This window comes from Mustela putorius, unplaced genomic scaffold (assembly GCF_011764305.1).
Source record: "Mustela putorius furo isolate JIRA1106 unplaced genomic scaffold, ASM1176430v1.1 tig00003845_pilon_pilon_pilon, whole genome shotgun sequence".
NCBI lineage: Eukaryota > Metazoa > Chordata > Mammalia > Carnivora > Mustelidae > Mustela > Mustela putorius.
The window spans coordinates 37,539,190-37,554,488 of NW_025421998.1; the positions used below are offsets into that span (position 1 = coordinate 37,539,190).

The following is a 15,299-nucleotide window of genomic DNA, read 5'->3' on the forward strand; positions in this document are numbered from 1 at the left end:
ATAGGGTTGAGGGTCCATTTCTGGGCTCTCTATTCCATTGATCTATGTGTCTGCTTTTCTGCTGGTACCATACTGTCTTGATGATTACAGCTTTGTAATAGAGCTTGAAGTACAGAATTGTGATGCCATCAGCTTTGCTTTTCTTTTTCAATATTCATCTGGCTATGCAGGGTCCTTTCTGTTTCCATACACATTTTAGGATTATTTGTTCCATTTCTGTGAAATAAGTTGATGGTATTTTGATAGGGATTGCATTGAATGTGTAGATTGCTCTAGGTAGCATAGACATTTTCACAATATTTGTTCTTCCAATCTATGGACATGGAATGCTTTTCCATTGCTTTGTGTCTTTCAGTTCTTTCATGAGTATTCTATAGTTTTCTGTAGTACTATGTTGAAGAGCAGTGGTGATTGTGGACAGCCCTGCCATGTTCCTGACCTTAGGGGAAAGGTCTCAGTTTTTCTCCATTGAGAAGGATATCCATTGTGTGCTTTTCGTAGATGGCTTTTATGATACTGAGGGATGTACCCTCAATCCCTACACTGTGAAGAGTTTTTGTTTTTGTTTTTAAAGATTTTATCCACTTATTTGACAGACAGAGATCACAAGTAGGCAGAGAGGCAGAGAGAGAGAGAGGAGGAAGCAGGCTCCCCGCTGAGCAGAGAGCCCAATGTGGGGCTCGATCCCAGGACCCTGGGATCATGACCCAAGCCAAAGGCAGAAGCTTAACCCACTGAGCCACCCAGGCACCCCTGTGAAGAGTTTTAATCAAGAAAGGATACTGTACTTTGTTAAATAATTTTTCTGCATCTATTGAGAGGATCATTCGATTCTTGTCCTTTCTTTTATTAATGTAGTGTATCGCATTGATTTAAATCCCACTTGGTCTTGGTGAATAATTCATTTAATGTACTGTTGGATCCTATTGGCTAGTATCTTGGTGAAAATTTTTACATCCATGTTCATCAGGGACATTGATGTGTAATTCTCCTTGGTGGGGGTCTTTGTCTGGTTTTAGGATCAAGGTCATGCTGGCTTCATAAAATGTGTCTGGAAGTTTTACTTCCATTTCTATTTTTTGGAACAGTTTCAGAAGAATAAGTATTAATTCTTTTTTAAATATTTAGTGGAATTCCCCTAGGAAGCCACCTGGCCCTGGGCTCTTGTTTGTTGGGAGATTTTTTGATTACTGCTTCAGTTTCCTTGCTGGTTATGGATCTTATGGTTTTGGGTGCATCTAGCTTCCTGGCTCTGATCCCCGGGAGCTCTGCCACACTTAGGCACCATGGTCTTTCTGTGACACTGAGGACCTGAGACCATACTTTCCCCACAATGTTTCCATCCTCAGCTTAGCCACTAGAGTGACATCCCTCACTGGAACAGACTTCTAAAAGTTCTACTTTTGTGCTCCACTGCTCTATCACTTGCTGGGAGTCAGCTGACTGGAGACTCCCTTCCCTGCAGTCTGTCTTCCCGTATATCACCTCAGATCCACTTCTTCACATGTCCTGTCTTCCAGAAAGTGGTTGCTTTTCCGTTCTTAGAATTGCTCCTATTCTTTTCTTTGATCTCCTGTTGAATTTGTAGGTGTTCAGAATAGTTTGATAACTATCTGGTTGAAAATTGGAACCAGACAAAATTTAGGTCTCCTACACCATATTGCTTGCCCTCCACTCAATGTAGGAAGGTTTTAAAAGGCCAGGAGTTGCTCTAGATTATAAATGATTAAAGAGACATGATAACTAAATACCTTATTTTAATTGAATTCTAGATTAAAATAGAAGAGTGGTAGAGAGGACATTATTATGAAATTAGGGAAATTTGAATGTGGACCATATATTAATATTTTATCAATGTCGAGTTTCTTAGGTGGGAGTATAGTATTGTGGTTATATAAGAGAATATTTATGTTCTTGGGAAATGCATGCTTTATGTATTTAAAGGTGAAATGCTGGGGCACCTGGGTGGCTCAGTGGGTTAAAGCCTCTGCCTTTGGCTCAGGTCATGATCCCAGGGTCCTGGGATGAAGCCCCACATCGGGCTCTCTGCTCAGCAAGGAGCCTGCTTCCCTTCCTCGCTCTCTTTCTCTGCCTTTCTCTCTGCCTACTTGTGATTTCTGTCAAATAAATAAAAATTAAAATTTTTAAAAAAATCTTTAAAGGTGAAATGCTATGTCTGTAGTTTATTTTCATAGGGTTCAATAAGAGAGAAGCAATGTATATGTCTCTGCAGAGAAAGACAAAAAACCTAGTACAGAAAATGTAAACAGTTGATAAAGGGTGATTGGGGTGTTCATTATAATTTTGTCATTTTGCTCCCAGTTTGACATTTTTAAGTTTGACATTTTTCAAAATTAAAAGTTGGAGAGCAAGCCAGTTACATGAAACAATATATCATTTAAGGATGTATATCCATGTGACAAAACAATATGATAAAAGAGAAAGCAAAATATAAATGAATTTCAAAGTAGTGGTTCCCTTGGGTGAAACAAGGAATTAAAAGGAGAGGTTCATGTAGATCACTCTGTCTTGGTAATGCTCTGATTTGTGCCATGGGCTCATGAGTGCTTATTTGTTTACTGTGCTTTGTGATTATATTTGTGACATTGTATATATCAAATGTTCCATTAAAATGGTAAAGGAAAAAAGAGAGAGATTGAGTTGAATTAACTGAGCTTTGCAAAAGGAGGAGAAAGAAAGTTCATGACATATTAGTTCTCTGAAGAAAAACCTCAACAAGGTCAGAATGGGATAGTAGGAGGAAAACACACGTGTGATTTTGTCTAAACCAGTATTTCCAATATATATGGGATCAAGGAACCTCTTTCATAGAACACACCTTAAAATACCATTGGTCCCAAGAGTCCTTTTGGGAAATGATGCTTGAATTTTAAATGTTAGCCTGCAGATAAAAGCAAGCTTTAGTTCACAGAGATATAAATATAAACTCTATTTGTCTGCTTAAATTAATGAAGACATTTCAACCTTCGTTTTAGGAAGAGAATTCGTTTCTTTATTTTATTTTACCTCCACCCCAGCCCACCCTGGATTTCTAACTCTGAAAGGATTTCTATTCTTTATATGGAACAGCTTGGTTACAAGAAGGTGTCTCCAAACCTTACTTTTTGTCTTCAATTGGACCACTTATGTCCAGTCTTCAACTGGAAACCCAAAATAACCTAGAGTCCTGGATGTGTGCTTTTGTTCAGACAGAGCTGGTACTAGTACACTGGTGAGAACAGACTAGTTGTTGCTGCAGCAACAAACCACTCTACAGTCTTACAAAATGCTTTTCTCACTTAGTGGTGCATGTGATAGGTGGGCTGGCAGGAGGCTTTGCTCTATATCCTCAATCAGGGATGCCTGCTTGTTGGAATTTGTACTTTCTTCTAGTTTTACCATTTGAAACATTCTCCCTCTGCAGTCTCAGCATTAGGTTAAGCCAGAGACTAGAGAATTGCCCTGGGAAGTGGAAGGTGACCCACATCACATCTAAGCACATAACATTGGCCAGAACTAGTCATGTGGCTCTTTCTAACGGGCGTCGGGCCTGGGATGGGGGTCGGGGACTGAGATGGGATCAGGAAATGCAGAGGAGCAAACCATCCCTGCCATAGATAATACTAGGACTAAACTGGAATGTGGCATTCTGGGCAGAAAGGTAATTTATTAGGCATGTTTACATATTTGTTTGCTTATTCGTAGTTGAGGTTTTATCTTTGAATTATATCATAAGTGTTAAAAATCACATAGAAACAATGTGGTATCACTTATTTTTTGGTATTCTATGCAGGTCTTTTCCCCTTCAGGTTGAATATAGTTAATTGAGATGTGGTGCATAAATTAACAAAAGTAGCTAAAGGGAGAATTGTTGACATAAAACTAATTTATACATGAATATTTATTTCTCTGTTCTGTGTTTTTTTAATGACAGCATGGAAACATTCCTTTTGAAGACAAGATTGCAGCAGTTAAAGTGGTAAGTTCATGTAATAGTAAGCTAAATGTTGTGTGAAAACTATTCATTGGTTAATTTATTTGTAGATCAGCTAATGCTTTGTGTATACTAAATTTATTTCAATGTATTTAGAGTAGATAAGAATAGCTAAAATGATTGAATAAATGGATGCACTGTTTTGTATAATAAAATGGAAAATTTGGTCTCTCAGATTTTTTTTTAATCCAGAAAAAAAAAAATTTTGTATGTTAATTTGAAACCAGTAGGTGTTCAGGATTAATACCAGTAAAAGAATATATGTGAATTTTCTGAATTTCTAGTTGCTGTGACTTCTAGGTACTGAGAATGCAGTGGGGATCGAGACAAAGATGTCCTAGACCTAATAGATTTTGCAAGTCCTTATAGTTCTCTACATGCATTAAATGTGGAGTAAGGTGGTAAAAAGGAGAAAATAGGACATTAGGAATGTACAAAACAAGAATTAAAAAGTTTCTCCCTTGAGAAAGAGATGTTTTAACTGAAGCTTCAAGGATCCGTAGGAGCAAGTCAGGCTCAGCGGAAGAGTTTTTTATGAGCATCGTGGACAGAACAGTACGTGCAAAGTCCTGGAGAAAAAGAAGCACAAAGAGCATCCTAGGAGCTGAAGGAGAACCAAAAGGACACTTAGTGTGAGGGGGAGAGTGGCAGGAGAACAGGCAGGCAGAATGTCTTGGTAGAGGCCAGATCCTTCACCTTCTTAGCAGGTTTAAGAACTTTGGAATTTATTCTGAGGGCCATTGAAAGTCCTTGAATATTTAAGCAAGAATGTGGCAAGATCAGATTTAGATTTTGAAAAGATTACTACAGAGAGTAATTCAGAGGAAAGCAGAAGTGGATACAAAAAATGTCATGAGACCGTTGGGAAAGTGAGGGGAGTGAAGGTGTTGTGGACCTGTGATGGTGTACATCAGGTACCCTGGAAGACCCATGCCTGTTTATTTTGAATAGAGGATATAAATTTCTTTAACTTTTTCTTTTCTCATGTTTCTTTTTTTAGGATTTTCTGTGGCACCCAGAAGTTAATGGTTCTATGAAACAGTGTATCAAAGTGTGGACTGAGGTGTGTATTTGAAAATACAGGCCTTTCTGGTTTTAAGCAACCAAATTTTATTTTATTTTATTTTATTTTTATTTTATTTTTATTTTTTATTTTTATTTTTTTATTTTATTTTTATTTTATTTTTTTTTATTTTTTATTTTTTATTTTATTTTATTTTATTATTTTTTTTTAAATTTTTTATTTTTTATAAACATATATTTTTATCCCCAGGGGTACAGGTCTGTGAATCACCAGGTTTACACACTTCACAGCACTCACCAAATCACATACCCTCCCCAATGTCCATAATCCCACCCCCTTCTCCCAAACCCCCTCCCCCTGGCAACCCTCAGTTTGTTTTGTGAGATTAAGAGTCACTTATGGTTTGTCTCCCTCCCAATCCCATCTTGTTTCATTTATTCTTCTTCTACCCACTTAAGCCTCCATGTTGTATCACCACTTCCTCATATCAGGGAGATCATATGATAGTTGTCTTTCTCTGCTTGACTTATTTCGCTAAGCATGATACGCTCTAGTTCCATCCATGTTGTTGCAAATGGCAAGATTTCATTTCTTTTGATGACTGCATAGTATTCCATTGTGTATATATACCACATCTTCTTGATCCATTCATCTGTTGATGGACATCTAGGTTCTTTCCATAGTTTGGCTCTTGTGGACATTGCTGCTATAAACATTCGGGTGCATGTGCCCCTTTGGATAACTACATTTGTATCTTTAGGGTAAATACCCAATAGTGCAATTGCTGGGTCATAGGGCAGTTCTATTTTCAACATTTTGAGGAACCTCCATGCTGTTTTCCAGAGTGGCTGCACCAGCTTGCATTCCCACCAACAGTGTAGGAGGGTTCCCCTTTCTCCGCATCCTCGCCAGCATCTGTCATTTCCTGACTTGTTGATTTTAGCCATTCTGACTGGTGTGAGGTGATATCTCATTGTGGTTTTGATTTGTATTTCCCTGATGCCGAGTGATATGGAGCACTTTTTCATGTGTCTGTTCGCCATCTGGATGTCTTCTTTGCAGAAATGTCTGTTCATGTCCATTTCTTGATTGGATTATTTGTTCTTTGGGTGTTGAGTTTGCTAAGTTCTTTATAGATTCTGGACACTAGTCCTTTATCTGATATGTCGTTTGCAAATATCTTCTCCCATTCTGTCAGTTGTCTTTTGATTTTGTTAACTGTTTCCTTTGCTGTGCAAAAGCTTTTGATCTTGATGAAATCCCAGTAGTTCATTTTTTCCCTTGCTTCCCTTGCCTTTTCCGTTGTTCCTAGGAAGATGTTGCTGCGGCAGAGGTCGAAGAGGTTGCTGCCCGTGTTCTCCTCAAGGATTTTGATGGATTCCTTTCGTACATTGAGGTCCTTCATCCATTTTGAGTCTATTTTGTGTGTGGTGTAAGGAAATGGTCCAATTTCATTTTTCTGCATGTGGCTGTCCAATTTTCCCAGCACCATTTATTGAAGAGGCTGTCTTTTTTCCATTGGACATTCTTTCCTGCTTTGTCGAAGATTAGTTGACCATAGATTTGAGGGTCTATTTCTGGGCTCTCTATTCTGTTCCATTGATCTATGTGTCTGTTTTTGTGCCAGTACCATGCTGTCTTGATGATGACAGCTTTGTAATAGAGCCTGAAGTCCGGAATTGTGATGCCACCAACGTTGGCTTTCTTTTTCAATATCCCTTTGGCTATTCGAGGTCTTTTCTGGTTCCATATAAATTTTAGCATTATTTGTTCCATTTCTTTGAAAAAGATGGATGGTACTTTGATAGGAATTGCATTAAATGTGTAGATTGCTTTAGGTAGCATAGACATTTTCACAATATTTATTCTTCCAATCCAGGAGCATGGAACATTTTTCCATTTCTTTGTGTCTTCCTCAATTTCTTTCATGAGTACTTTATAGTTTTCTGAGTATAGATTCTGTGTCTCTTTGGTTAGGTTTATTCCTAGGTATCTTATGGTTTTGGATGCAATTGTAAATGGGATTGACTCCCCTTAATATCTCTTTCTTCTGTCTTGCTGTTGGTGTAGAGAAATGCAACTGATTTCTGTGCATTGATTTTATATCCTGACACTTTACTGAATTCCTGTATAAGTTCTAGCAGTTTTGGAGTGGAGTCTTTTGGGTTTTCCACATATAGTATCATATCATCTGCGAAGAGTGATAATTTGACTTCTTCTTTGCCGATTTGGATGCCTTTAATTTCCTTTTGTTGTCTGATTGCTGAGGCTAGGACCTCTAGTACGATGTTGAATAGCAGTGGTGATAATGGACATCCCTGCCGTGTTCCTGACCTTAGCGGAAAAGCTTTCAGTTTTTCTCCATTGAGAATGATATTTGCGGTGGGTTTTTCATAGATGGCTTTGATGATATTGAGGTATGTGCCCTCTATCCCTACACTTTGAAGAGTTTTGATCAGGAAGGGATGTTGTACTTTGTCAAATGCTTTTTCAGCATCTATTGAGAGTATCTTATGGTTCTTGTTCTTTCTTTTATTGATGTGTTGTATCACATTGACTGATTTGCGGATGTTGAACCAACCTTGCAGCCCTGGAATAAATCCCACTTGGTCGTGGTGAATAATCCTTTTAATGTACTGTTGAATCCTATTGGCTAGTATTTTGTTGAGTATTTTCGCATCTGTGTTCATCAAGGATATCGGTCTATAGCTCTCTTTTTTGGTGGGATCCTTGTCTGGTTTTGGGTAAGCAACCAAATTTTAAAAGCTCATGAACACACATTGTTTTGCTCCCCCTTACTCACCTGTCCCACTCTTTTGTACTTTATGTCGACTTTTTTTTTTTTTTAAGATTTTATTTATATATTAGAGAGAGAAAGAGAGCACAAGCAGAGGGAGCAGCAGGCAGTGGGAAAAGCAGGCTCCACGCTGAGCAAGGAGCCTGATGTGGGACTAGACTCCAGGACCCTGGGATCATGACCTGAGCTGAAGGCAGATGCCACCTAGGTGTCCCTATGCTGATTTCTTAGTAGCAACTGAATTGTGCTAGATTGATCCTGTCACTTTACTGAGAGGAGGGAGTTTTGATCCAAGCCTTCTGCTGCTACCACTCTGACCCTACAGCCATTATGCTTATGCCACACTTTCCAGACAGAATCTTCTGTTACTGCTGTAGCTCAGTTCATTCAAATCCAGGGCCTCTTCCCAGCATAACATACATTCTTTTGACTGTTTTCCCACTTTCTTCTTGACTCATGCCCCAGTTCTTTAGGAACCTATTTTTTGTTAAACAGCCTGGTTTTTTTCCCTTTTATCATTACACTTGTGACCCAGGAGTTGAGCCTGGCGTATTTTGGCTCATAATGTTCGGAGATAAATAAGATATAAGGACAAATATGCTATTAACCTTGAAAACCCCTAATTCCTCACAGGTCCACTCTTGAATCTCCACAGTAGTCTCCATGTAGCTTTGGGGCTGTCCTCTAATTAAACCTGTATTCTTTCCCATGCATGTTTGCATTCGGGATGGATAAAGCAATATTCAATTTTGTTGACCTTGTTTTGCTTAATTACTTCTGCTACAATGGTATTTCTTTTTTTTTTTTTTTGCTTCTTTTCACATTACATGTTTAGTATGGCAGCCACTTCATACATTGAACAAGCTTTTGTAGTCAACATTTCTAACTTTGTGTCTTTGACAAAATGTGTTTAAGTTTTCAAAAAACAAAACATGCAAACAACTTCTAGAATTCAACTTTCTGATAAATTACAGCCTCATATAATTGTATTTGTTGATACATTTATTGCACAAGTATAGAATAATGTTTACGTGTATATTTCAAATGATTTAAACGTGTTTTATAGCTGTACTGGACCTAAAGTGTAGCCATTAAAGTGGTAGAAATTCACAGTTAAATAAACATCAGCGTGGTATAATGTATAAGTCCTGCAAAATAACAGAAGACATTTGTAATTTACTAACGTACAGATACATTGCGTATCCAGATTTTCAGTTCTTATAATTTGCTAAAACTAGATTTTGGGAATATTAACTTCTCTTGTGAAACTCCATGTGACTATTGGGGGAAAGGAAAGGTTCAGCTTATTTAGGGAGATGGCAGTGTCTTTACCTAAGATTGATTAGTTGATTGATTTAATTTGTTTAAAGAGTATGTAGGTATGCATGTATTAATACATTTATTTTGGCAGTTTTTGTAGTAAGCTGCTAGATCCTAAGAATACAGTGATCCATATTTTTATAATTTATGTAGTATTGGTAGCTTTATACTGGGTATTAGGAGTGTGGCTAGAAATTAGCCTCTTGTCTCCGCCCTCAAAGAATTTGCAGTATCTAGTAGATAGTCACTTTGTGGTGAATAACAATAAGGTAATATGAAGAGTAGCTACAGAATTGAGCACAAAGGACCATAAAAGCACCATGGATAGGGGCACTGAGTACGGGGGTTGGTTAGGTATAGGTGCTGGTTTAAGAAAGCTTTACAGAGAAGATAATATTTCCAGAAGAACTGTGGGGCCAGAAAGCTACACTTATTAACTAAAATAGGGTTATTGAAGCCTACAGGCATAAAAGCAAAGTTGAATTTAGACAACTTTACTATGATTCAACAGGTATTTATTAATCACCAGCCATTATCTAGGTACTGGGCTAAAAACTGCTGATACCTTGGTTAACATAATAGAGTTCCTTTCCTCAAAGAGCTTCCAGATGAGTGACAGAGTTAATTAAGAAAGTGATGTGACAAATATCAGGATAGGGGAAAAATAGGGTGCAGGACAATTATATAGAATAGACACTAACTGTAAGTTTTCAAAACTGGTTTTAGGATAAAGTGCTCTTCAGGGTGAGGGTCCAGGGTCGCCTGGGTGATTCAGTCTGTTAAGTGTCTGCCTTCGATTCAGGTCGTAATCACAGGGTCCTGGGATTGTGCCTCACATCCTGCTTAGGAGGAAACTTGCTTCTCCCTCTCACTATGCCTGCCAATCCACTTGCTTATGCTCTCTCTCTCTCTCTCTCATAAATAAATAAAATCTTTAAAAAGGGGGGGAGGTGAGGGTAAGGGCCTGGTGTGATAAAGGAGGGTTGTTTCATGCATAGGAAATAGGATATCCAAAGATACTGCAGATAGAGTGTAGCCTATTCAGGGAATCTTTTTTTTTTTTTTTTTTTTATTTATTTATTTGAGAGAGAGAGAGAGCACAAGCAGGGGAGAGAGGGAGAAGCAGGCTCCCCGGTAAGCAGAGAGCCTGGCACGTGGCTCGATCCCAGGACTCTGGGATCATGACCCGAGCCAAGGCAGGGGCCCAACTGACTGAGCCACCCAGGTGCCCCACCTATTCAGGGAACCTTACCAGCAGTTTTAATCTGAATGGAGCTTGAATTCAAAGTGCTCCTTATTTATGTTTGGTTTTGGCTGTTAATTTCATGTGCCTCCTCTGGGGTGAGAGTTGATAAGAAATGAGGTAAGCAGATATTAGGTCATGAATAATATCCTAAGCTCTCTTTGGTGTGGTATAGATTCACCTTATCTATCTATCAATTTTTGATTACTTTAAATACTTCATGGTATATTTACTAAAAATAAGAATATTGGATTGAATTTTTCTTGAGGGTAATGGAGAACCTCTGAAAGATTTAAACAAGAAAATGATGGCATAGAGTAGGGTAGTTGTGTGAAAAAAGCCAACAGTTTAGATTTAATACTCTAAGTGGGTGATAGTCATTAAGTCTGAGCTACTCAGGTGGATTTGGAGAATCTGGGCACAGTGTGAGGTGATATTTGAAGTTGGATGGAAGACATTGAATAGGCAGCGGTTTTAGAGACTAAAGAAGAGGGCTTATGATGGGTGATCAGAAACTTGTGAGAAGGGGCAGTAAAGGAAGTAAGAGGAAAAGCAAAAGAATAATTGTAACACACAGGGGAGGAAGGAATTTTAAAAAGTGGACAGTCAGAAGTGTCACTTAAGGAACTAGAGGGTAGAATGAAGCTAACAGAATGTGGCAATCTATAGTTCCTTAATGGGAAGGTCAAGCCCCAAATCAGAACAGGTCCAATTAAGAAGTAAATGAGAAATTAAAAAAAAATTATCATAGCGAGGGCAAAATGCTCTTCCGTGTAATCTGTTGGTTAAAGGTGTGAAGCGGGGGAAGGATTTGAGAAGGAGGCAGGGTTGAAGGAACAGGTTTTTGAGGATAAAGATGAGTTAGCATTTTATAGATGGGGGAATGAAAGAGACTAGAGAATGAAGACAAGATTGATGAAAGTTGGACATGGATCATTCATGGGTATAGCCCTGTGTGTAAAGAGGGGAACTATAGAAACACAGAGTAAGGAGTAGCCATGAGGAGGAATAGGGAGATATTTCTTGATTCTGTTGTCCAAGAAGATAGGCTGGTGAGGTTATAAGAATGGAGGAAAGATGGCTAGAGCACACAAGCCAGATGAATTCTGTTTTTTCTAGGAAGTTTGAGGATTAAATTTTATATTAAAAGTGAGAAGGAAAGCAAGAGGGACCTGTAGAAGGGAAATAAGATTTGGGATAACCAGTGTGAGGAATGAGAAAGGGAGTCATCTAGAGCTAAAGGAAAAGTTCCACTAAAATAACAGTCTAAAGTGAAGCACACTAGACTGAAATAAGAATATCTATGAAGGAAATTTTGTTACTGTTTCTCCACTTTCATAGTCTTCTATACCAGCATGTATTACCTTTATAAAGAGACAATACCTGTTGTTTTTATTTTATGGATGAGTCAGATTTTTTCTAATTAAATGTCTTGCTTATTTTTTAATTGTTCCTTGTGCACATGATTATAATATCAGGTCTTTGATGTTGTGGAAAGTATACTTCAGGAGTCACAAGACCTAAGTTTTGGCTTTGTCCCTACCAGGCCTCAGCAATACCCTATAAATTTTTCTAGTCTATATGCTTAATTTTATAAGATATGTGTTTCTTCTTCCCTATGTCACAAGTGGCAAGAATCTATATTAAAATGAGCTAATTTCAGATAACTTAATAAACTACTAAGTAAATTTCTCCTTATATGGGTTTTTTTTTTTTTGTACATTGTGATCTATAATAATTAGCAGTTTATTTTGTTAAATACATATTGGGTTTATTTTTCTCAAAGATGACATTTCTTGGGCGCCTGGGTGGCTCAGTGGGTTAAAGCCTCTGCCTTCGGCTCAGGTCATGATCTCAGGGTCCTGGGATTAAGCCCCACATCGGGCTCTCTGCTCAGCAGGGAGCCTGCTTCCTCTCTCTCTGCCTGCTTCTCTGTGATCTCCATCTATCAAATAAATAAAATCTTTAAAAAAAATGACATTTCTTGTATCTTAATTAATGTTTAGACCAAGTACCCTATAGCTTTCATGAATATTTTTTTAATTTGCTGCCATAATATTACTAGAGCTTTACTTGGTAACAGAGTTTTCTCAGAATTCAGAGTGTTTTGGTTTTTTTTAAGAACATCAAAGAATTAAACGTATCAGCTTCATGCCATTCTGTTAACCACATAACCATGTAAAGGCTTTAGGCATTGGATGTTGCATCTTGTTATATAACAAGAATACAGTAAGGAACTCTAGAAAATTAAAATGCATTTGGAAGAAAAAACTTAAATTTAAGGCACAAAGTAAGTGATGTTACTTGTATTAATTCCCTTAACTGGATAGAACACTATTATAAAGATTTTCTTTCCTTAGGATTCTGTTGCAAAGCCCCATGTGATTGTAGCAGGAGCTGCCACAGTAAGTTATTATCTATATTCTTACATAATGATTTTTGTTTCATACTTAAGGACATGCTAAGAAAAAGTTAATTTATGTTAAATAGAATTCTTGATTGTACTTATATTTCAGTTCCCTTATCTATTATAGTTAGTGAGGCTGATGAATTTTCAGGAAAAAATCTGAGTGAACTTCGTAAACTTGGTGTTAAAAGTCAATATTATTTTATACCTGAAATTACATTCTTCTTGAATGTTATACATTGTCTAATTTTATATCACCTTTTTCTAATTGCCTTCACAGAATTCTTGAAATAATTTTACCAAACTTTAGTCTAATGTTGAATAAAAATGGGAATTTTCTTAAAATAATAATTTCTGTTACAATAGAGTAAATTACAATTTTTCTATAATAAATACCAAACTAATGCTTAATTTTTACTTCTCAGTGGTCTATCAAGATTCACAATGGTAGCAATGAAGCGCTTTCCCAATATAAAATGAACATTACCTCCATAGCACCACTTTTAGAAAAACTGGCAAAGACTAGTGATGTTTATTGGGTCTTACAAGGTAAGGAATGAGTAATGAACAAATGTCATTTTGTATATATTTTGAGGCATGGGTTTTTATTGTCTCATGTTTCAATAAGCAAAATTACTCTTTCATGAGAATAAATCTTGAAGTAAGGTTTGTAAAATTAGAATAATTTGAGTTATTTGCTTTCCTTTTTGAACTTAAGGAACAGACAGACTAATAAATATAATAAATAAAAATAAATAATAAATAAACAAAAATATCCTCCAAGGAGCCTCCACATACAAAATGGCTATAGAATATAACAAAGAGAGTAAGTTCTCAAAGGCAAATGAGATGTTTAGCTCTGATTTCATTTCTTTCAGAGTATATTTATTTTAATTGGGAAGTATAGAAAAAATTATTAAGTCTGTTTCATAATATTAGACTCATTGGAAATAAATGTATTTTGGAATTGACAAAATATATTTAAATCATACCATCTAGTTTATACTTGGTAATGAAATTCTTTAAGAGAACGTTGACATTAGTTCAAGTCATTTCAGGAGTTTATCGAATGTCCATTATTTAATGCCCAGCATAATATGAAATTGCCTTTGATATTTTAGTAATTCATCTTGCTTGTCAGAAATTCTTATGATTATTTACAAATTGAATGTCAAGTTGAGTGGAACAACAGGGTGGCAATAATCTGTTCTGCAATCTATATTATTGATAGACTCATTGTTAACCTTTCTCTTACTAAAATGAGAAAAAATTATTTATGATAAGTGATAAGGACCTTGGTCCTCAATAATATTACTTCCTAATTGTGACAACAAAGCAGTGACAGGAGAAAAAAAAGATTGACTGCTACTCTTAAGTAGAGAGTCTTCCCCAATCCAGTTTTAAATTCCCATTGCCCAGTAGAACTCAGCATCCCCAAATTTTAAACTCTTAAGACATGCTAGAACATAAAAATGTTTCCTGAAAACTACGTACATAAGAGAGAAAAGGGATAAAACTTCTTTAAATTTGAAGGAGCTATTGATTGATTGAAAGCATCTGAACTTTAACAACAAAATATGAAATGCAATCAACTAACTTGCATGATTACAATTTCTTCCAAGAGGGATTTTTTAAATGTGTTTTTAAAAACATGTGTTTCATGTGCAGATCCTGTTTATGAAGATCTATTAAGTGAAAATAGGAAAATGATCACTAATGAGAAGATAGATGCCTACAATGAAGCTGCAGTCAGTATTTTGAATAGTAGCACCAGAAATTCTAAATCAAATGTTAAGATGTTTAGTGTTTCCAAATTAATTGCTCAAGAAACCATCATGGAATCATTGGATGGCTTACATCTCCCTGAATCAAGCAGAGAAACTGTAAGAATTCTTGTATCTGTCAGAAAATAGAGACTATGATAGCTAATCGGTTATAGCTATACATCACAATAATATGGTAACAAATAATTTATTTTATTGCAATCTTAATTACTTCTAGTTATTCTGTCTAAACATATATCTACACATAATTTTGCTCTCCATTACCTCGCTGAATATATTAGTGAGACTTTTAGTAAAAAGGGGAAGTAGTTAGGCAAGGGACTAAATGAAGCTTCATTTATTGAGTGTTAGTCACTCTTAATATACCTTATCTCCTAAGAAGCTTATAAGTTCTCAGCACGCTCATGTTTAAAAACTATTACTTTACGTTCTCTTTGCCTTAAACCTTGAATTTATAAGATTAAGCTTCTATGAAGAGTACATTTTAAAAATATGTAGAATCATTTTTATTATTTCCTTTTAATTCTTAAACCCTAAGTATTATCCAAGGTACATAGTAGTTACTGAACAAATCCAGATTGACGGATGGAAGGGGATTTGAGGTTAAATAAAAAAGAGAACAGCATAATTGTAAATTTTCACAAAAGTACAACAGATATTATTTAATTATTGTTTTCTTATAAAGCAGAATCTTTCTGAGGATGACATAACCCTGAGTATTCAATAAAAG

General features: G+C 36.4%; 1 protein-coding gene across 5 annotated transcripts in view; it reads left to right on the forward strand.

Moving 5' to 3' along the window:
• CASD1 (CAS1 domain containing 1) overlaps window positions 1-15,299 on the forward strand; it is a 93,625-nt gene that overhangs the window by 18,721 nt on the left and 59,605 nt on the right. For all 5 annotated transcript variants that reach the window (XR_006601322.1, XR_006601323.1, XM_004767861.3 and 2 more), the window contains exons 4-8: window positions 3,935-3,979; window positions 4,995-5,057; window positions 12,739-12,783; window positions 13,211-13,334; window positions 14,454-14,668. Coding sequence is in view for 3 of the 5 variants with exons in the window: in XM_004767861.3 (XP_004767918.1) it covers window positions 3,935-3,979; window positions 4,995-5,057; window positions 12,739-12,783; window positions 13,211-13,334; window positions 14,454-14,668 (492 nt within the window). In the remaining 2 variants the exon portion in view is untranslated. The remainder of the gene's footprint in view (window positions 1-3,934; window positions 3,980-4,994; window positions 5,058-12,738; window positions 12,784-13,210; window positions 13,335-14,453; window positions 14,669-15,299) is intronic.